The 24,205-nt window shown below is 37.7% G+C and overlaps 1 protein-coding gene across 1 annotated transcript; it reads right to left on the bottom strand.

Moving 5' to 3' along the window:
• Positions 1 to 10,738: 10,738 nt before the first annotated feature.
• LOC109175402 (AN1-type zinc finger protein 5-like) lies at positions 10,739 to 11,062 on the bottom strand. Its single transcript, XM_019324669.1, has one exon. The coding sequence runs from the start codon at positions 11,060 to 11,062 to the stop codon at positions 10,739 to 10,741; it is 324 nt and encodes a 107-aa protein (XP_019180214.1).
• Positions 11,063 to 24,205: the final 13,143 nt, after the last annotated feature.

The following is a 24,205-nucleotide window of genomic DNA, read 5'->3' as shown; positions in this document are numbered from 1 at the left end:
ATATATATGTAGCATCTACCTCACTAGTGGACATATATGTATCGTTTTTTTCTTTTTTTTTTTTAAACGATATTGAATATTTGACTTTATAAAATATTTTATGAGAACTTATAATAATAGTCTAAAGTGTAGAATATATTTCCCTAAAAAAAGTCATTTAAGATTGATAATACATAAAATGTATACAGTAGTTGGACACATGCTTATTGTTTTTTTTTTAAAAAAAAAAAAAAAAGTAAACAACAAGATAACAATAATCATAATTCAAAATGTCACAAATAAAAGGAGAGGAATATGATTCCCAACCCTCTAACCTGATTGTAAACCAATAGTTCTAGCAAGGGAATGAGTCGTACGATTAGTTGATCGTCTAACAAAACTAATACTAATGTTGACAAACTTAAGCATAGGACAAATGCAATCCTTAACTACAAAGCCCTTATGTCAAGTCTTTTCCATATAACAAGTGAAATACGACTAATTCTGTGAACCAAAATTTAAGTCCTGTGTCACACACAGTTTTCTTAAAATTTTATTTGTTATATCCCTTAATTGTTAGGAGTATTGTAGTTTAGATTTTTCAAGATAAAATAAATTACGATAGATTAGTCGAACATTCAAACTAAAATGTCACTGCAAATATGAACAAGGAAAAAATAGAATTTTAATTTAAGCAGAAGAGCACAAGTTTTTTAGAGAAATAGAGTTTCTGGATGAAAAGCATAATTTCGTGAATTGTGTATAAAACATTAAAACATATGTTCAACCACGGTATTTAGTGGAGATGAGGTTAAACTAGCAATCTAGAAATTCATCAAATATATAATCAGTGTAAACCTCCCAATAACAATCGGTTAATCAATTAAATATGAAAATAATAGTATACGTTACAATGATTACAACCATTATTAATAAATAAATTATGACGAGAATTTTATTATCCTGAGTTAATTTCAACTAAAAAGGTTATACTCCAGTAGAGGTACTATTTCAGAAGACCACAGCTTCGAAAGACAAATCTAAATCAATAGATTAAAAACCAATTTCGACAGGTGACACAAAGAAGTTGACGACACACTAAACTTTTTAAACAAATTTTTTGTGCATGTGCTTATATATAATGTATCTTTAGATAATTAGATTTTAATTTGTAATTTGTACTATAATTATAATGTATATAACTCATATTTAACACTAATATAATTTATATGTAATATTTTTATTTTATAACTATATATTATTGAGTTATAAAGTATAGTCTATGTAATAAATAAATTTTATATTAACTATATAATATAATTATATTAATATTTATATAAAGTTATAATTAATCGTATTAATTAATACTTGTGTGTGTATATAATCGTATTATATATATATATATATATATATATATATATATATATATATATATATATATATATATATATATATATATATATTGGATCCGATGAGGTCACTATTGGCAGGTGAGATCGTGAGACTCGATCTTGTTCGTTTATTTGTATTTTTTAATGCTCCAGATTTAGTGTATTATTAAGCAACGTGCGTTGGGTTTTTTTGAGTTAGGGGCATTGCTGTTTTTTTTTTTTTTTTTTTTTTTTTTTTTTTTTTTTAAATAAAAAATAATGCATAGATGTCAAAAAAGTCAACAAGTCATACATAGATGGCCCCAAAGTGACCACCCACATCAAAGATACTTCCTAACTCTACTTTATTTAACCTAGCTAAATATGTACAAGGATAAGCCTTCACGTAAAGGCCAAGGAGGCTCAAACCTATCAAGAACATGTTCACCAAGTAGATTCAACCTCAATCATTCCATCTACTCACCAAGCTTTCAAAAACCATAGTCAGTGTTAAGCTCCCTGTCCCACACAAAGGATGGGACAGATGCCCATTCAAGGGGATCCCTTATACCCTGCCACCCTTAGGCTAAAGTCCCATCCCCACCGACATAGCGTACTATGTTTTATCCCCGAGGACTTTAAGGGACCCAACCTAAGCAATGGTACTCACCCTCCTTCCACCCTCACACCCAAGGCCCACCCCCCTCGGCATAGCGTACTATGTTTTAGCCCGGGGGAGCTTAAAGGGCCCCGATGAGAGTAATGGCACCCTCTCCCACCATCCTTAGTCCAAGAGTACACCCCCTTGGCACAACGTACTGTGTTTGAACCCGGGGGGAGGGGGGGCTTTGGAGACTCTGGCCTAAGCAATGGTTTCCACCAACACACTCTCAACCCCAAGCTACCTTTTCTCTCTTTTCTTTTTCTCTTCTTTCATTTATCTCATTCTTCTTGTTTTTTTTTTTTTAACAGTTTTCATCATTTCCATCTCCAAACTACTTTTATCTCCTTCTTTTCAACAACTTTCCTCTCTTTTTCTCTTCTTTTTTCATTATCCTAAGGATCCACACCTTTGCCGGACACTCCCAACTCAAGGTGTATGCTATACTTGGAGCTCAACCTAACCCCATCAATCTAACACAAGCTAGACTAAGTGATTGAGTTAAGCATCTACTTAGTGAGCTTATCCTTTGATAGACAAGCCCCCCTAAGATAGAAACCTTAAGACTAGAGTTAGGGGTATCTTCATAAACTTCTTTTCCAGCTTCAAAACATCTTCAAACCGGCAATCTTCCTGACCTGCAAAATATAAGAGGGTGGCTTCATCTCTGCAGTAGCTACTGTAGATCTGCCCACAGAAATCTGCACAGCAGATCAGCCGTAGCCTCATCTCTGCTGCCAGTACCAACCAATTCTGTAACCCTCAGAAACTGCCCAGAAAAGCAATCCATCATTGGGTTGCCAATATCTAGCCACAACAAATTGTAATCTGCAGAATCTGCAGATCAACTTTGGAATTGAAGGCAGCTCAGATCTGCATTTCTGCAGATTTCCTAAGTCTGCAGATGATGGGATTCAGCTCCCATCCATAAAACACCTGCACATGAAGAAGAAAAAAGCTTCATTTCTGCAATAAGGCTGTAGATCTGCCCTTCATTAGGATACCCCTTCCTTATGCTCCCTCATGTCTCCAACTCTTTCTTTTCTGTGTCCTTATTCCTTCCTTATAACCCCCTACCTCCCTCAACATATTCCAAGGGCCAAAGAGACCAACCCACCCTCAGGTTCCTTCATTGGGTGGGTTATACTCATCTGGTCTTTCTCACCACCAGTCCTATTCAATAACCAGAGCCCAGGCTTCCACCCTCAGCTATTCTCAGCAGCCTCATCAGGTGGAGCCTGAGACCTTAATTAATCCCAGGATCCCAAATGTAATCAGCACCAGTGGAAAGCACAAAGTGGGGCAACCCCTCCAAGGCCAAGAGGTTAAGCAGAGCCCTAGGAAGACCCCCACTTTTCTGAACACAATATCTTGACCTTCACAACATTTCACCAAGCCCCTAGCCACTGAATTTATCCTCTTATCACACTCTAACTGATTCAGCTTCAGACCTCTAACATTTCCGCCACCTTAAAGCATTCCTTTTCATCATATTCAAGGATAACCTGCTTCAGTTTCCTCCCGCTGCACTAATCCCACCCATCATTCAACATTTGCTTGACATTTCTACTCAAGTCTGAGCCTGTCTCCCAAGAGTAAACCCCAGCTAAGCAAAATTGGCCAGCAGAATTCCTGATAAAATAACAACAAGAAGTTTTTTTCCACATTAATAGCACAATTCACTTTAATCCATCCTTTTGCAGGTCTACACCAGCTCATTTTGCTCACAATCTTTTGACATTTAAACCCCTCAGCTCTTTTTGCAATAAATCTCCAATTTTGGGGGAGGGGGGGGGGGGGGGGGGGGAGAGGGGTCCCAAGATGGCCATTGTTTGTGAATACAGTCAACTATATCCCTTGCCACTCTAAAAATTACCTTATTGGCCATAACTGTTTCCCCTCCATACTTGCATGGTGTGTACTGAACCCATAGTTCCCATATGATGACCATAGGAAGTCTGTCAGCAATAAATTTAAACATTCTATTCCTAAGATTTGCATTCCACCATTGCTGACATACATACCTTAAACCTCCTCTATTAATTTTTAGACCCAAAGATCCTGCAAAGAAACCCCACACCTTTTCAGCAAGTTCCCCTTCCATAAAGACATGTTGCAAATTGCAGTACCCAGGGCTAGCACAGCAAAAACACCTCGAAACATTTTGAAATCCCATTCTTCTCAAAATATCATCAGTAGGGACCTTCCATTTGAACACTCTCCAAGTTAAAAAGGACATCTTCCACATTGTTCCCTTAGCCCAGATTTTCTTATGCCACATAGGGTTGTTAGTGATTACCCCATCCCTATCCTGCTTTCTTAACCAGACTTTTGTAGATTTTAATGTAAACTCCCCTTTATTAGGCTTCTAGACAGCTCTATCCAGGGCTCCCTCCCTAATAACAACATTATAGTCCCTTTTTTGCAACTGAACACCAAATTTATCTCTGTCCCACTTTCCATTGGACCAAAAGTCTGAAAAAAGGTCCTTAGATTGTCTTCTTTCCACATTTAGCTCCCTGGCCAGTGCCCCCCTTCCCGTCCAATTATCCCACCAAGCATTAATATGCCTTTTACCAACTTTCCATTCTATTGCCGGCTCCACCTTATCTCTGATTTCCAGCATCCTTCTCCAAGTGTGAGAGTCTTTATATTGCCAAACTTTTGTCACAGGGTGTGTCCTTTTATAGTATTTGGCCACCAAAAACCTGCTCCATAGAGTTCCCCCTTTCCTGAAGTTCCACCAAAGCTTTGCCCCTGCAGCCTCTAACATGTCACTCACACTTGTAAAACCAACTCCCCCCTCCTTTACTGGCTTTGCCATATTCTTCCAAGAGCTCCAGTGGTATTTGTGCCTTCCCTCTAGAGATCCCCAAAAGAAATCAGCAAAAATTTTCTCTAATTGCTTTATTACAGTTTTAGGAGGGTTTATTGCAAAAAAAAAGATGTAAGCTGGTATAGCCTGCAACACTGTTTTAATCAACACTGCCTTCCCCCCGTGACAAAAGCCTTGTTTCCCATCCTTTGCATCTTGAAGCTAGCTTGGCCACCAAACCTGCAAACAAATCAACCCTCTCTCTCCCCCTATAGATAGGGCAACCTAAGTAAGTGAAAGGGAATTCTTTCTGTTGACACTTTGTTATCATTATGATGTTTTCCACTACCTCTCTAGAAACTTTTGAGTGCATATAAAACCCACTCTTCCACCTATTGATGAGCTGACCAAACTGACTCTCATACTTTTCCAAAATTTTCATTGTTTCCCTTACAGCCCCATCTTTGCCAGAGGTGAACACAATCATATCATCAGCAAATGCTAAATGAGTTATCATTGGTCCTCCTGCTGGCTGGGAGAGTGTAACTCTCCCCTTAGCAATTAAACTAGACAAAAGTTCAGCAGCCAGTATAAACAAACTAGGAGAAAGAGGGTCACCTTGCCTAAGACCTCTAGTAGAATGAAAGAAACCTTTTTGAGACCCATTAATAACTACAGAATACCAGACATTATTTATTGTTTTGCTCATCAACTCTACCCACTTTTCACAGAAACCCAGCTTTTTCAGAACCATGGAGATGCACCTCCAATCCATCCTATCATTGGCTTTAGTCATGTCCAATTTCAGCACAACATCTTCATTGGAAAATGTCATGCCATCACACATTTCCTGAGCTAGTAGGATGTTATCAGTGATGCTTCTCCCTTTAACAAATCCAGCCTGACAAGGGGAGATGATCCTTGCAAGGATATCTGCCAGTCTTAAGACCATCATCTTTGTTATCACCTTACTACAAAAGTTGCTTAGGCTTATAGGCCTGAAATCAGAAAAGGATGAGGGATTTACCATCTTGGGGACCAGCGCAATTGAGGTACTGGTAATTGCCTTTGTGAGAGCTTTGTCAGCAAAAAAGCTTTGGACCATTTTCAAGAGGTCCTCTTTTATTATCTCCCAGCAGATTTGATAGAACCCCCCACCAAAGCCATCAGGGTCTGATGCACTGTTGGGGTTCATCCTAAAAACACTAGCTTTAAGTTCTTCCATTGTTGGTTCAGCACACAGCTTCTCATTTTCCTCTTGCGTCACCATTGCCTGCAAACAATTAAAAATAGAATCATCATAGTTAAGAGACTCAGCAGTGTACAACTTCTCAAAGAAGTCCACTGCCAAGTCAGCAATTTGCTCCTAGTTTTCCACCCACTCTCCCCTCTCATTTTTGATCTTGTGTATAAACTGTTTTCTCCTTCTCTCCCTCACCATCCCATGGAAATACTTTGAGTTCCTTTCACCTTCAACCACCCATTGAGAATGAGCCTTCTGCTGCCAGTACTTTTCTTCAATGGCAATTTGTTTCTCCAGCAAAGCTTGAGCCAATTTATACTGTATTAGGTTGGTATCATTGGGTTCCCTCTGAATCTCCTCTTCCCATTTTCCCACTTCTTCCTCACACTCTTTCAACTTTTTGAAAATATCCCCAAAGGTTTCCCAGTTCCAGTCTTTCAGAACATATTTCAGCCTCTTCAACTTAGTCATGAAGACATACATTGCATTGCCTTCAACTCTCTCCTCCCAAGCCTTCTGAACCAAAATTAATAGCTGATCATGCTCACCCCAGGCATTTAAAAAAGAGAAAAGGCTTTTTTTTTTTTTTTTTCTTTTCTAACTGGATTTGTTCAGAAATGTCAATTAAAAGAAGAGAGTAATCAGATGATGCCTTAGCAAGATGCTGTGTATATGTTTTCAAAACAGCTTCCCATGCCTCATTGACAATGCATCTCTCAAGCCTCTCCCAAACTGCCTGGAGTCCCCTTCTTCCATTCCACCAAGTGAAGGTATTTCCATAGTAGGTGACCTCTCTCAGATCAGCCCCATCCACATAATCCTGAAATTCTTTACTTTTTGCTATGTTATAATGAGTGACTCCCCTTTTCTCTTTAGCTCTTAAGATATAATTAAAGTCTTCCATAACTGCCAACTTTTCCCTGCCTACAAAGCTTTCAGCTATGTCGCTTAAGTTATTCCACAGCTCCAATCTGATTCCTCAATTACAACTAGCATAGACCAAGGAAAGGAATACATGATTTCCTCCTTCCAGTTCAGCTTTGATAGTCACCACTTGATCTTTTATTTCATAAACCTGGACATTTGTATCTGCAGTCCAAAAAATCCAAATTTTCTCATTCCCAAAGCAATTATTTCTACTTAAACCTACAGAGCCTGCAAAGTTATTAATCTGAGCAGTGTCTCTGAAAGGCTCAAGCAAACAAACTATTTTTGGTTTGTACAATCTCACCAAGTTCCTGAGTCTGTGAGGGGAGCCTTGGGAGCCCACTCCCCTCACATTCCAACAAAGGACTTTCATCTTTTTTTTCTTAGGAGAGGCCTTGTTACCTCTCTTGCAAGATTTCAGGTTCTGGTTCTGCTCTTGTTCAACATTCTGATTTTGGCTTGGTTGGGCTCTAGTTCTAGTTCCCACTGGAGGAGAAACATGCAGCCTTTGATATTCCTTTTCATTATCAATCTCAATCTCAACAATCTTCTGGATTGTGTCTTGTTCTTCTCCTCCACTTGATCCCCTAGAGTCAGAAATATCTCTTTCCTCTGAAAATTCTCTCTCTTGACAACCAGCTTCTACATCCCTCCACCTTCATCAGGTCCTGGATCAATCTCGTTGATCCCTGATTCCCTTATTCATCAATGTGGCCTAGAGTTTGGAAAGAGCCACCCTCTACCACATTTAAGTCCTCCATCTCCTTTTCTCTACTTAGCTCATACTCAGCTGGTTCTCTAATAACAATACCTTTATTTTTCTGTTTTAAGTATCCTCTTCCTCCCCCCACACCAAGTCCTCATCTCCCACCCCTTCCTCTAAAATTGTTACCTCTTCCTCTACCCATTTCTGCCCTCATGGTGTCAAAAATATTTTCCTGATCTTCCATCTGATGGTCCCCACTTCTACGCTCATTATTCTTAACTCCTGAAATACTAGCCTTACCCTCATTTTGTTTTGCCACATTCTCAAATTATTGAGCCTCAACCTCCAGAATTCATTTTTCCTTTTTGTTATCATTGCTTGATCTCACACCTTTCTCCCTCTCCCTCACTGGCTGGGGTTGAACACCCTCTTTTCCCCTATTTTTACTTGCACATCTGGTTCTCCCTCTAGATCATTCTCCTCTCACTTCCTTCCTTCCTCTATCACAGTTTGCATTGTCAAAAGTGTTGTTATTGCTTGATACCACTCCCCACCTACAGAAATCAATAGAATGACCTTGCTTATAACAATTAGTGCAGTAATGAGGAACCCTTTCATATTCCACTTTCTGAAAGTAACCTAGGTCTTCTTGTCCAGGATCCTCAGAGAAAACTATAAATATTTCTTCGATTCTTGGTGCAGCAAATCTATTTCAACTCTAGCCCTTGCATAGCTAGGCCTAGTAAAGTTCAGAGTAGCATGATCTGGAGCTAAGAATTTCACAATTGGCTTGCAGACTTGTTTTAAAGCATTAGTATTGAAAAAGGCTCATACATAGCTAAAGGAATCTAATCCAGACTAAAGCCAAGCTTGTGCTCTCTTTCAGTATTGAACCTTGCAGACCATCTAAACACTCTCATAGGATATTTATCTTTTACCATAACCTGATCTTTCATTAGGAACCTCAAGCAATATGCCTCTTGTGCAAAAGCCATAGTTATATGCCTTTGATCCATCCATTCTATTACCAGACTGCCTTTTAGAACAAATTTTGCAGTAAAATACTTCCTTATATCATCTAAAGAAGGTCTCCCCCAAGAAAATTTTCCAACCAACAAATAATCCTCAATTTGATATTCAGCTGCTTAAATTCCTCATTGCCAAACCTAATTGCTGGCTTTCCTCTATGTGATTTAGTGATTTTTTTTTCAGAGATTGAGGGCTGTGGTAGCCCTCCAAACACATTTCCATCTCCTTTGCTAATGTCATCTGTAAATAAGCCTGCAAAGCTTCTGGGTGGCATTCTCTGATTCCAAGTTTGGTTTCCAAAGAAGTCTCCCTTTAACAAATTTGTGTTTCTAGTGTTCCCTCCCAAACGAGCTTTCTAAGGTTTCTTTGGGACATTTTCCCAAACAGGTGGTGGGGGTGCTGTGTTTGGAATCACATCTGATTGAGCCGCAAAGGACACTCCCTTCATCTCAGTATTCAAAGTTCTATTCTGATCTTTCGAAAAATTCTGCAATTCTGGATTTGGATCTACAATCGAGTTAGGGATCTTCTCCATAGCTTTCCCAGGAGCTGTAGTTGATTGATGATGAGCTCTCGGAGCTCCCATATCTCTTGCTATGTCTCTATTAACCTGCGATTCCGTGCGGTCTGGAAAATTCTCCTCAATGTCATACAAACTTTCGATTTGAACCTTCTCTCCCATTTTTGGACCATCAACCTCCAGATTAGAGGTCGCTAGAGCCTCCTTCTTGCCTCTAATCTTCAGCTCCCCAACTGTAACATCTTCCAGTCTTCGCGATTAAAGAATCGCCTCCAGATCTCCTTGCGGCTTCGCAGATTCGCACTCAGGTTCCGATGGCTTTGAGGCCATCGGACCACCCTCCGGTGGTCTAGACAGGGGCGGAGGCCCCTTAGGACCTTCGCCTACTTCCAGGCTTCACGTCGCCGGTGATAAATGGATGATCGACCGGTAGGATCCGAATCGGTGGCGGGTTTTCTATCCGGGTCGGTCCAAAAGTAGATTATCCGGGTTTGAATAACAGCGTAAGGAAATGTTCAAAAAATTGTTGCTGTCTTTTGTTGATATCTTTATTAGGCTATATTAATTTTTTAGCCGTTTTTATGGGCTTGGGCAGAGATAATTATGGTCTGAAATCACATGTCAAGATTTGAAGCAGTCTTTTTGCTGTCTCTTCGCTTCCTCTTCGGTTGCGTGTGTTGATTTCTTCTCCGTTAGGCTCGCTAGGTTCCATTCGTGCTGATCTGTTGTTCCTTTTTTCTCCGTCCAGTCACGCTAGGGAAGCCGTCCCGGCTCTGCCCATGCCGTTCAAGCAGTCATCATGGCGGGTTCTACCAATAAGCGTTCCAAGCATCAAATGGGTGGTTTTTCTGGTTCCCATCCAGGTATTCCAATTCATCGTTATGTTTTGCTTGGTTTGCTTCGTTTATCTGTTGTTTTGTACTTATTTTGCATTTTCCGGCGAGGAGAGCAATGCCCGACGTGTTTTTTTAGTGTGTTAGTTTCCAGTTTGGGGGGGTTTTAGCCTGGTCCTAGGGTTTTTTTTCGTCGCTTATTTGCAGTTTCTTTCGTCTGGTGTACTGCCGTGGTTTTTTTTTTTTTTTTTTTTTTTTTTTTTTTTTTTTCTATGTGTGTTTCCCGGTCTGGGGGTTCTCTGCATGGCTGTGTTTGGCGGTTTTTGTGTGGGGGGTAGGGTCTGGTGGTGATTCGCGGTCGGGTGGGTAGGGTTCCAGCCGAAAGTTTTTTTGTTTTTGTTTTTGTTTTTTTTTTTTTGTTTATGTTGTAATTTTTTTATTCTTTTCGGAGTGGGGTAATGCGGGGTTTTTTTTTTCCTGCGTTTGGTGTTTCCGGGTTCGATGTTGCCAGCCTGCCGAGGTTTTGTGGGGTTGGGGTGGTGCTATTGTTGTGTGGTGTTCCGGGCTGGCAGTGATGGGGCGAGGGGATGGATACGGTGAAGTTCCCACCAATCATTCCCCAGCTCAAAAGCCAGAAAACTCGATTTTTTCGCAATCACAGTTTCAGAATCTTGGCGGCTCGGACCACCGGATTTTCCCTCACAATCGCCTCCTGGCTGGCCACCTTGTAATCAAACAAACAGTTGTGGCGATCGGAGTATCTATGCTTCAGTGCTTGGAGCAGAACACCTCCCCGCACCGGCACCGGAATCCCACTAGACCAAATTTTCGCCGTCATCCCGCTCCCGAGCATCGGCAAACCGCAAACGTCCCTGGGCATCTTCAAGGATCGAATCTCCGACGCCTTGCTCGTTTTTTTTGTCTCCGATCTTTGCGGCGACCACGCCGGGTTAGATCTCAGGTCACAACCACTCCTCATTATTCGAATCTGAGCTCTTAGGTGATATGGCAGAAGCAGAAGACAGAACGCTGAATGTTCTTAGAGATAGATGCCTCAACGTTATTGTCTGCCTTCTGTTATCATACAAAACGTTGGCTGTGGAACCAATATGAAATATACACTCAGAACCTAAAAAGACACTTTTACCCCTCAAATAAACGTCTACTTAACCAAGATATAACGGAAGGACCTCAATTGGAAAGATTTTAATAATCGGATGGTTAAATTGTCCAAATTAAAAGTCCATGTCCAATTGTGGAAGATCATCATACTCGGGGGACCATTGCTGGAATTATCTTTATCTCTCTCTCTCTCTCTCTCTCTCTCTCTATATATATATATATATATATATATATATATATATATATATATATATATATATATATATATATATATATATATATATATATATATATATGTATGTATGTATGTATGTATGTATGTATATATGTATGTATGTATGTATGTATGTATGTATGTATGTATGTATGTATGTATGTATGTATGTATGTATGTATGTATACTCTTTTTTTTTCAAAGTTAATATTTTTGTTTAAGATAAAATTTAAACCATTAATTTTAAAATTAAAATTAAAAATACTTTCTACTAAATTAAAAATTTTAATCGAATTGTAATATTAATTTTTTTTAAATACTTGTAATGTTTATAATATCATTTGAACATAATTTTTTAATGTATGTATGTATGGTAGATTAATAAATTTATTAATGCATTATAAAAATTAACAACTTATTAATATTACAAAATGCATTATAAAGTTTTTTTGGGTTTTAGTCAGTTGGATTGATGAATTAAATACATTTATAAAAGATTTTTAATTTGAATTTGCTCTTAATATTTAGTAACATTAAGATGCGTGCAGTAATATGCAATAATTGACAATTAACATTTAAATATAATGTTTCAAGTAAATAATCTATAAATATAGTGTTGGAAGAAGCATTATCTAAGTAAATTGGAAACACTTTATTTATTAATTTAAACTCATCCAAGCCTAAGTAAGTCGTGCCTAGACCGGTTATTAGGTTGTTGGAGATAATGAACCAAAATCGATTTAATATTGCAAAATAGTATTTATATATATATACACACGCAAATATATAAAATACTATTCGATATATGTCCGAGATATATATATATACACACAAATATATATAAAACGGACCCAAAGGTTATATATATATATATATATATATATATATATCTACGAAAACGATATACCAATATATATCAACCAAAAATTGGAACTAATAATCCTCAAATTATAAATCCAATCCAACCACAAAAACAAATATAGAGAGAGGATTTTAGCTTAGAAGCATAATCCAAACCGAAAAAAAGAATGAATGATGGCTCGTGTTTGGGTATAGGGTTCTAAGCGCGAGTCATGAGACCACTCTTTCCTTAAAACCTTATTTGCCACCTCCAAAAAGTGCTAGGAGCGTTGTGGCCTAGGTTTCTTAGGATAAAATGTGCTACGGTTCGACGTTTGAGCACCCAAACGAGCGAACCCGGCAAACTAGAGCAAAAGCCTTGAACACAGTTAGGCAAAGAAAGGAGTAGAAGCAGAGATTTTGGAGCTGGAAAAACGTGCAAGTGTGTATCTCTCTTGTTCCACTGTGTCAACAAAATCTGCTATCCTACTACATTCATTCTTATATAGGAGGTGGAGTACTCAATAGCATTCATGATAGCATTCAACACTTGTTCTGTAACTCCTGTAACAGCAGCCATAAGTTGAGTTTTAATTTATAATTCCGTAACAATTGAATTAAAACCCAACGGTCGCAACAGGACACGAGAAGACGGAGGCCGACAGGTGCCGGTGCATACGAGCTCGGGTTTGAATCAAGAAATAAGGTTTTAAGAATGTAGGAACCGTTGGTAGGAAAACAATAATAATCAAATAAAATTGACTATTATTTTCTAGAAAGAAGGGAAGAAAAGATGAAGAAATTTGGCTAGTGTTTGGTGTTGGTTTTTGCAAGAGTCAAGTGAGCACTCTTTCCTTAAAACCTTATTTGCCACCTCCCAAAGATGCTAGGAGCGTTGTGGCCTAGGCTTCCCAGGATAAAACTTGCTAGTGATTCAATGTTTGAGCATTCAAACAAGGAATCCGGCGAGCAAGACACGGCTATGAACACAGGAGGCTAAAGAATGAGTAGAAGCAGAGAGGTTTTGAGGCTAAAAAGAAGAACTTTCATGTTCTATTTCTGTGTGTAAACTCTACTGCCTCTACCCTCTCTTATATAGGGTTGAAGGATTAAATAGCTTTTAATAGGGCACTTTAAAACGCTCCCCACTACTCCTGGTAACAGCAACCATTAACCTGAGCCTTAATTCAAAATTAAAATTAGAATTAATTCAAAAAATTAACTCCATAGCAGCTGAATTAAGACCCCAACGGTCACACCAGGAGCTTTAGTTCGGCCATGCCAAAGGCCGAACTTTCAACTAGCAGGCCGAAACTTGCAAGTTTCGGCCAAGCCCTCAGGTGGCCGAAACTTGCAAGTTTCGGCCACTAGGTGCATGTTTCGGCCAATAGGCCGAAACCTGGCTCGCATGTCTCGGCTTGGTGGCCGAGACTTCTCAAGTTTCGGCTAGTAGGCCGAAACCTCAGTGGCTCTCTGTGTTGGAAAAATAGTACCGAAGTTTGACATAACTTAGCCCGCAAGGCCAGCCAATTTCCGGACGACATTCGTGCCCGCAGGTGCTGGCGCACATGAGCTCGGGCTTGAATCAAACCTTTTTCAATCTCGTCTAGTTGGAATTTGATTTGCACACCCCCCTTCCCGCGCGAGAGAGCCTCTATGCTATACAATTCTACAAGCTTCAAAAGAGCTCTTGTATATAAGGGGGGAAAATCGTCATTCCAAAGCAATGTGGGACAAAAGCTCACTTTTTCCCTTCATTTTCGAACTCAAATGGGTCTACTTTGAGAATCAATATCTCATTCACCCATTATCCATTTTGAGCGTACAATATATCGATCTCTTCGTCTCACTACGAAGAATCCAAATCCACTTTGACCTGACCCAAATTGGAAGTGGACCCCACTGATAATTGTACCACAAAATAGCCACTTAACATGCCATTTTATGCCATTTTAAGCTATTTTTTCCAACAATCCCCCACATGAATGAAAAATTGATTTTCGGGGTATTTTGAAACTGGAAACAACTGTGTTCAAACGGTCAATCCCTGCATAGGATAGGTAGGGAGTCACTATACCCTTTGAACCTTCCCTCGTGAAGACATGTTTACTCTACTGGCTGTAAGGTAGAACGCGATGTCTTTGAACCGACTGCCATTTGTGTAGACGATGACATATCTCACACAGGAATCTCCCAACCATGCTCTTGCTCTCATTTGTGTGCCCGTTTTGGTCGTGGGTCACCGTTCCTGGTTCTGCGAGAGTTTCTAAAGAATTGTGCCCAAACAATTCTCCTTTGAAGCGACCCTCACTTCTCTCTAACATAGGTGATTCTTTCTCGAGTATCCCGCATACTCAAGAATCATTAAAGCATTAACATGCTAGCCTCTTGCGGGAGTCACTGTTTTAACGAGGAGTGGTAGGGGGTCCGAGACCACCACAGTGACGCGCTCCGTTCCATAATTTAGTTGTCCCATTGAACCTAGGTGCCAGCTAGGTTGGGTATCCACTATAGAACTTTTTAGTCCAAGGGCATTAGACTCATTCCTCATGTCAACTTCTCCACAACTTCTTTGCCTAACCCTTTGGTCAGCGGATCCTGTCTTTTGGCTTTACGTAGTCAATCGAGACAACACCAGTTGTGAGTAGTTGTCTAATGGTATTATGTCTACGACGCACGTGTCTAGACTTACCATTATACATATAACTCTGTACTCTCCCAATTGTGGCTTGACTACCGCAATGCACACATATTGGAGGTACCGGTCTTTCCCAATTAGGAATATCCTCTATAAAATGGCGTAGCCATTCAGCCTCTTCACAACCTTTGTCCAAGGCTATCAGCTCAGATTCCATCGTGGATCTAGCTATCACAGTTTGCTTAGAGGATTTCCATGCAACGGCTGCACCAGCTAGTGTAAACACGTAGCCACTCGTGGACTTAGAGTCCTTAATATCAGATATTCAATTCGCGTCGCTATACCCTTCAAGTACAGCGGGATATCTCCCGTAGTGCAGTCCAAGATCACGAGTATACCTCAAGTATCTCATAACCTTTACTATTGCCTTCCAGTGCATAGCACCGGGGTTACTCGTATATTTACTAAGTTTAATAATCGCATAGGCAATATCCGGCCTAGTACAGCTCATAAGATACATCAAACTACCAATAACCCGAGCATATTCCACTTGTGAAATACCTTCTCCGTGGTTCTTGGTCAGATGAATGTTTGTATCAAATGGTGTCCTAGCCACTTGACTATCATCCTTGTTAAATTTCTCAAGGATTTTGTCAATATAATGTGATTGGCTCAACACGAGACCATCAGGTATTCTAATGATTCTATTCCCGTGGATTAAATCAGCCAAACCCATATCCTTCATGTCAAATCTCGCATTTAACATGTTCTTGGTAGACTTGATCATCCTATCATTACTACCAACGATGAGAATATCATCGACATATAAACAAAGAATGACGTAGTCGTCTATCGTTTCCTTAACGTAGACACATTTGTCACTTTCGTTTATTTTAAACCCGTTAGTTAACATCGCATGGTCAAACTTCTCGTGCCACTGCTTAGGCGCTTGTTTCAAACCATAAAGCGATTTAACCAACTTACACACTTTCCTTTCTTGGCCCGGAACCACAAACCCTTCGGGTTGTTCCATATAGATTTCCTCATCTAATTCACCATTTAGGAAAGCGGTTTTCACATCCATTTGATGAACTTCCAAGTTCCGCAACGCGGCTATGGTAAGTATCATCCTAATGGAGTTTATTCTCGTCACGGGAGAATACGTGTCGAAGTAATCGAGGCCCTCGCGTTGCCTGTAACCCTTGATTACAAGCCTAGCCTTATACTTCTCGATGGAACCGTCCGGTTTCATCTTCCTTTTAAAGACCCACTTGGATCCTAAGGGTTTACTACCCGGAGGAAGATCAACAAGTTCCCAAGTGTGATTCTGTAGAATAGAATCCACTTCACTTTTTATAGCCTCTTTCCACATTAGTCCTTCTGTAGAAGTCACGGCTTCTACATACGTTCGAGGCTCGTTCTCTATCAAACAAGATAGAAAATCGGGTTCATTTTCTAATAAACAAGTTAGAGTACCCGAATCATACTTTAACAAGTAAGTTAGAAAATCAGGACCGAATGATTTTCCAACTCTCGCTCGCTTACTGCGTCTCGGCTCGAGCTCGGGTTCTCTCTCGGATTCCCCACTATCATTATCCATAGTTTCGTCAAACGTTCATTTTGACGTACTTGGTCCCTCATTGGATCTACAAGGAAATATATTTTCGAAGAAATATGCATTCCTTGATTCTATTATCGTGTTCTCGTGTACGTTCGGATTATGGGACTCGTGTACTAAGAACCGATAAGCACTACTATTATGTGCATAGCTAATAAAGATACAATCCACCGTTTTAGGACCTATCTTTACTTTCTTAGGTGTTGGCACCAATACTTTGGCAAGACACCCCCACACTTTCAAGTACTGGTAGGAAGGTTTCCTACCGTTCCACAGCTCATAAGGAGTCTTATTGAGCTTCTTGCGGGGTACCTTATTCAAAAGGTAATTACTTGTCAAAATCGCCTCACCCCACGCATCTTGAGGTAGGCCCGAACTTATAAGCATCGCATTCATCATATCTTTCAATGTACGATTCTTTCGTTCGGCAACACCATTCGATTGAGGTGAGTAAGGTGTCGTACGCTCGTGTATGATACCTACACTTGCACAGAATTCACCAATCGGTGCTTCGTACTCACCACCTCGATCGCTTCTAACCTTCTTAATTCTCCGATTAAGTTGGTTTTCCACTTCATTCTTATAAAGAACGAATTTATCAGCGGCTTCATCTTTGCTTTTAAGCAAATACACATAGCAGTATCGTGTGCTATCGTCGATAAATGTGATAAAATACTTATTACCACCTCTTGTTTGTATCGATCTAAAATCGCACAAATCACTATGGATTAATTCTAGTGGTTCAGTTTCCCTTTCAACCGATTCGAAAGGTACTTTCGTTAGTTTTGCCTCAACACAAATTTCACACTTGTTATTTGTGTCAATTTGAAAGTTAGGAATATGGTCCATGATAATTAATCTACGCATAGAATTAAAATTAACATGACCTAGTCTACCATGCCACAAATTGGAAGACTCAAGCAAGTAAACAGAATTAACTTTGCTTTTATTGATAACAGGAATTACATTGAGCTTAAACAGCCCATCAGTTACATATCCTTTACCAACAAACATCCCTAACTTGGACAAAACTACTTTGTCTGACTCGAACACCATGCGAAAGCCATGCTTGTTCAACAGAGAACCATACACCAGATTCTTCCTCAGCTCAGGAACATATAGCACGTTGTTCAACGTCAGTTCCTTCCCGGAAGTCATCTTCAGAACCACCTTGCTCATGCCTTCCACAACAGACTGAGCAGAGTTTCCCATCCACACCTTTTCACCCTCAACAGTCTCAAAGGTGTTGAACATCTCTCGGTTGCAACACAAGTGCCTGGTTGCACCGGTATCAATGAACCATTCACTAGGGTTTGAGCCCACGAGGTTCACTTCGGTCACCATAGCCGAAAGGCTAATCTCGACCTCCTTCTGATTGCTATCTCCAACAACGTTGGCTTCAGAACTCTTGTTCTTCTTCCTTGGAGCCTTGCATTCAGATGCTCTGTGGCCATGCTTGCCACAATTGTAGCATTCACCAGGAAACTTGTTCTTGGTAACGCCACCTTTCGGACCTAGCTTTCGCTTGTCCTTCTGGTTCCTCTTGGAGCTCTTACCGTGCTCCACAACGTTGGCCTTAGCGCCAACAACGATAGGAACTTTCCTATCAATCGTCCTGTTCCCTTCCTCAATCCTGAGTCGTTGGATCAGGTCCTCCAGATTCATCTCCTTTCGCTTATGCTTAAGGTAGTTCTTGAAGTCCTTCCAACCTGGAGGCAACAAATGGATCACAGATCCCACTTGGAAGGCTTCACTTAGCACCATGCCCTCGTCACGGATCTCATCAAAGATTAATTGTAAATCTTCTACCTGACTTAGCACGGTCTTTGAATCAACCATTTTGAAGTCGATGAATCGGCCAACCACAAATTTCTTTGAGCCGGCATCCTCACTTCGGTATTTAAGATCCAAAGCTTCCCACAATGCTTTTGATGTGCTTATCTTTCGATATACATCGTATAGCGTGTCACACAATCCATTCAGGATGTAGTTTCAGCAAAGGAAGTCCGAATCCTTCCAATAGCCAACTGCTATCACAGATTGTGCATCTTGTTCCTTCAACTCGGGAACCTTCTCGGACAAGAACCTCGCCAAGCCGAGAGTTACTAGGTAGAACAACATTTTCTGTTGCCATCTCTTGAAGTTCGAACCAACACCGGTGAACTTCTCCGGCTTTTCTGCCGAACCACTCGGTACCGAAGGTACCCGAGACATGGGAATATATCCCTCAGTGCTCCCACCATCCTGTGAACCAACGTTCATTGGTGTAGCTTGGGAATTAGCAACATTGTTGCCATTTCCTTCATTGTTGTTCTCAACAAAATTTTCTTCCCCATTGTTAACGATTGGCAACTCCGGGTTCTCCATTTCTTCAAGGAGATTCGAGAAAACAACCAACGGGAAAACAAGAAATAAGGTTTTAAGACTGTAGGAACCGTTGGTAGGAAAACAAATAATAATCAAATAAAATTGACTATTATTTTCTGGAAAGAAGGGAAGAAAAGATGAAGAAATTTGGCTAGTGTTTGGTGTTGGGTTTTTGCAAGAGTCAAGTGAGCACTCTTTCCTTAAAACCTTATTTGCCACCTCCCAAAGATGCTAGGAGCGTTGTGGCCTAGGCTTCCCAGGATAAAACTTGCTAGTGATTCAATGTTTGAGCACTCAAACAAGGAATCTGGCGAGCAAGATACGGCTATGAACACAGGAGGCTAAAGAATGAGTAGAAGCAGAGAGGTTTTGAGGCTAAAAAGAAGAACTTTCGTGTTCTATTTCTGTGTGTAAACTCTACTGCCTCTACCCTCTCTTATATAGGGTTGAAGGATTAAATAGCTTTTAATAGGGCACTTTAAAAGGCTCCCCACTACTCCTGGTAACAGCAACCATTAACCTGAGCCTTAATTCAAAATTAAAATTGGAATTAATTCAAAAAATTAACTCCATAACAGCTGAATTAAGACCCCAACGGTCACACCAGGAGCTTTAGTTCGGCCATGGCAAAGGCCGAACTTTCGACCAGCCGCAAGTTTCGGCCTGGTGGCCGAGACTTCTCAAGTTTCGGCTAGTAGGCCGAAACCTCAGTGGCTCTCTGTGTTGGAAAAATGGATGGTACCGAAGTTTGACATAACTTATGCCCGCCAGTACCGAAGTTTGACATAACTTATGCCCGCCAATTTTCGGCGCACACGAGCTCGAGCTTGAATCAAGCCTTTTTCAATCCCGTCTAGTTGGAATTTGATTTGCACCCCCCCCCCCCCCCCCCGCGCGCGGCGCGCGCGCGCGCGCACGAGAGAGAGCCTCTATGCTATACAATTCTACAAGCTTCAAAAGAGCTCTTGTATATAAGGGGGGGGAAATCTTCATTCCAAAGCAATGTGGGACAAAAGCTCACTTTTTTTCCCTTCATTTTCCAACTCAAATGGGTCTACTTTGAGAATCAATATCTCATTCACCCATTATCCGTTTTGAGTGTACAATATATCGATCTCTTCGTCTCACTACGAAGAATCCAAATCCACTTTGACCCGACCCAAATTGGAAGTGGACCCCACTGATAATTGTACCACAAAATAGCCACTTAACATGCCATTTTATGCCATTTTAAGCTATTTTTTTCCAACACATATATACTACTTATATTAACATTATACGGAGTATGTCATTTTTAAATTTATAATTTAATGATATTTATGATCATCAACTTATTTTAGATTATGTATTTAATTTTAAAAATTATAAACATAAAAGTTTCTCAATTATCAACTCTATAATACAACTAAGAAATTAACATAAAAGCTAGGGGATTTTTAACACAAAATATAAAAAGTCCTCATTCTTTTTTGAAAGGAAAGTCCTCATTCTTTACTCTAATTAAATACTTTTAAAACTTCACTAATTTGCAAAGTTGTTGTTAATGGAGCTCAAAATCCCTAACTAGCTAGGATTAAGAATATCTCACCTCATTGACATGTAATCTAAAAACATAATAAGTGTGAATGAAGGTTATATCTTTCATTTATGTCCATTTTCTGTTATGTTTTTTTTTTTTTAATACATTATGTTATAAAGGTTATACTTTACAATATTTTGGACAAACATACCCTTACCATTATAAATTCCGTTATCTTTTTCACTATTGTAACTATACATATGCATCCGCCATATTTTTTTTTATATATATAGTCTTCAATAATAATAATAATAATATATACACATTAAATATTGGAGCTATATGTTAGCTATTTCATAAATATAAATATTAAATTTACTAAAATATTTTACATTATTATTATTATTATTATTTAAATAATTTAAATATCTAAAATCTAAATAAAATTTAAAATTTTAATATAAAATACTAATATTGAACACCTATTATTTTTTCGCATCACGCATAGAAAATACTAGTGGGTCAATATGTGGCATTCTTGAGTTTAAAAAAAAAAAAAAAAACATGGAGTTTAAATTAATAAAATTAAGTAATTGAGAATAAATATCTAAAATTATTGTAATCTTGAGATAATTTATCAACCAAACATAACTTTTGAGTTTTGAGCCAAAATTAATATTATTTGTCTTCTATTTTTTGTTGCAAAGTTCTTCATTGAAATGTAAAATTTTATTTTCTATAAAAACTCTTTCTTGTAAGTTACATTAAAAACATATCATCTATTTTATAGGATTGTGGCGATTTTGGTGATCAAACAAATAGAAATGTTATATGACACGTTAAAGTTTAAATACTTCGACTACGTGTTTTAACAAAACTATTGTAATTTTGAAAAGTCAAAGATATGTTTTGTAATTTTTTACACTAAAAATATTAAACGATTAATTCCAATTCAAATTTGTAAGGAATTTTATTTTCTTGAAACAATGTGTCAATTCTTAATATTCTTTTTTAGGAGATAAGAAAACTTGTAGTCACTATTTAAGAGTGTGCATCACTTTGCTCTTGTATAATAAACTACAAGCTACAAAAGAGAGATAAAGCAATATACTAAAAAGATGGTGGCCTTGTTTGGCAAATAGCGGTTAGCAAATAGCATATTGTGTTTGCGCGTTTGACTAGCGGATTGCGTTAACAGTTTGTAAAAAGATATTTGGTAAAATTAGCTGTTTAAATTAACAATTAACATTTAAAATGACCTAAAGGGTATACATATATTTAATATTTAATAATAATGATAATAACATAATAATAATAATAATAATAATAATAATAATAATAATAATAATAATAATAATAATGTTTAAAAAAATAAAAATAAAAAATAAAAAATAAAGGAGAGCCATTGTGCGACTTCCGTTTTGTAATTTGCTTCCCCACTTATCCCATATTGGTGGATAAGTGGGGGATGGAGCCTTGAGGCTCCATTTTTTGGAATAACTATGCCCATGCATGGGGTCCAGCGGATAGACAGGCTCCTTAGTTAAATCAATGAGTATTTTAAGCATTCACGGGTTAATTTTTTTTTTTTTTTAAACTATGTTAAGGGCGTTTGGGGGAAAAACTTTCTTTTTCTAAAATGTCATTTGCAAACACTGCTATATGTAGCGTTTGCAAACTCGATGGTTTTGAGTAATTCGTTGCTCCAAACTACCATTTAACCAAACAACTTTTTTGGCATTTTAATCTTGGTCAAAATATTGAAATGGCGGATTCACCATTAACTAAACATATCCGGTGTGTGACAAGTTCAAGTGAGAGAATTTTGGTAAAAATTAATAATGATTTAGATACAAAAATTCATACTTTACCTACTCAATCACTTAGAGGGTTTATTCAATCATAATTTTCATAAATTTTTAAAAAATTTTATAAACTTTAAAAGTTTGAAGATATTTAATTCACATTTTTTAGATTCTTTAAAAGTGACGATATTCATTTTTAGCAATCTTAATTTTGGTGGTGCTGTGAGAGTTACCTAATACTACCTACCAACCACCAATGCCTAGCATGGGTGTTGTAAAGTAAGAATTGAAAGAACTTAACACTGCAGAAAGTGCAGAGATTTGACAGACACGCCTGACCTGAGGACTGAGGTGGTGGACTTTTCACTTTGCAAGTACTTTGTGGGTCCCGGTGGAAACTCTCTCTCTCTCTCTCTCTACATCCCTCACCTGATGGATGCATTGTCTCATTCTCCATTTTATTGTGTTTTATGACTATCTCATCTCGTGGATATTCATTTCTCGTTTCGCTGATAGCCTAATATTGTTAGTAATATTATTACTAACAGATCCCCAATTTAGCAACGAGCAATTGTTTTTTTTTTTTTTTTTTTTTTTTTTAATATAACAAAATAAATTTGTTCAAACAAAAAAAAAAAAAAGAACATTCGTTAATGAGATTCCCTAATGAACATTTGGTTCAGGTAATCTTAAATCTTAAATTACCTAAATAAATTGAGTTTGATAATATTATATTACTTCAAAAACTGATGTGACAATAATGTTTCAAGGTAATGTTATTATCTTTCACTTTTTAAAGGTAATTTTAGATTATTTAAAATTATTTCAATTTTGTCCTTATTAACTACTACTACTACTACTACTAATAATAATAATAATAATAATAATAATAATAATAATAATAATGTATTTAACCATATTGTCGGTGTTTCTTATTTTGTCATAAACATTTTTGAATTAAATTGAATTCTTGCCCCGACTTAGAAAAATTTGTGCATCCACCTCTGTAGTAATGGAATAAACTCTCATGTTTCTTTAAAGAAATGGAAAATTAGGAAAAAAAAAAAAAGGCATGTCTTAATATAGCTTTTTGTTTTATTATTAAATTTGAAAATAGACAATTTTTCATGTTAAAACTAATTATAATATAAATAATGTTTAATATTTTAACTGGGTTAAAACTCAAGCATCGTTTGCTACTTAATGTAGCTCACGTTTTGAAGAAGCACCATGCATGAAGCCATAAACATGTACAACTTGGATCCTAACAAGGTCCACCTAACTTATTTAGGCCTGCCAACCATGGTAGGCTCTCGACAAATTTAAAAAATTATACTCCGTAATATAATTTAAATAAAAGATATAATATAAAAAGTTAATAAATATTATATTAAAATAATTTAAACATTTCGAATATATATCAATGCATAAAATTAAATTAAACACAATAATAACTAATCTAAAAACATAATAAGTTCCAATCCAGGTTATATCCCTGATTTTTGTCCCTTTTTTCAGTTAAAATTTTTTGTACCTTATGCTATAAAAGTTGTACTACATAATTTTTTGGACAAAAATATCCCTGCCGTTAAAACTTCTGTTATCTTTCCATACTATTATTACTATGTACATGCATACACAATAATTTTTTCTTACATCCTTCAATTGTAAGTTTTGATTCATTTAGGTTTTAATTAAAACGTTACCATAGTTATATATAGTAATTTATCATTCTATAATTTTTATCTCAAAAATATTAATATGAATTATACAATTATATATATATATATATATATATATATATATATATATATATATATATACACACACACACACACACACACATACACACACTATTATTTAAAATAAAATAATATAACTAAGATTTTAATATTGGGCATATATTTTTTGGGCATCGCGCATATAAAATACTAGTAATAATGTAATATAATAAATCCTAATACATAGTCAAATAGGTAATGAATTATTAATCTTGGCA

The sequence above is a fragment of the Ipomoea nil genome, unplaced genomic scaffold (genome assembly GCF_001879475.1).
Source record: "Ipomoea nil cultivar Tokyo-kokei standard unplaced genomic scaffold, Asagao_1.1 scaffold0164, whole genome shotgun sequence".
In the NCBI taxonomy this organism is placed as follows: domain Eukaryota; kingdom Viridiplantae; phylum Streptophyta; class Magnoliopsida; order Solanales; family Convolvulaceae; genus Ipomoea; species Ipomoea nil.
Note: the sequence above shows the minus strand (reverse complement) of the source record. Positions and strands in the feature narration are given on the sequence as shown.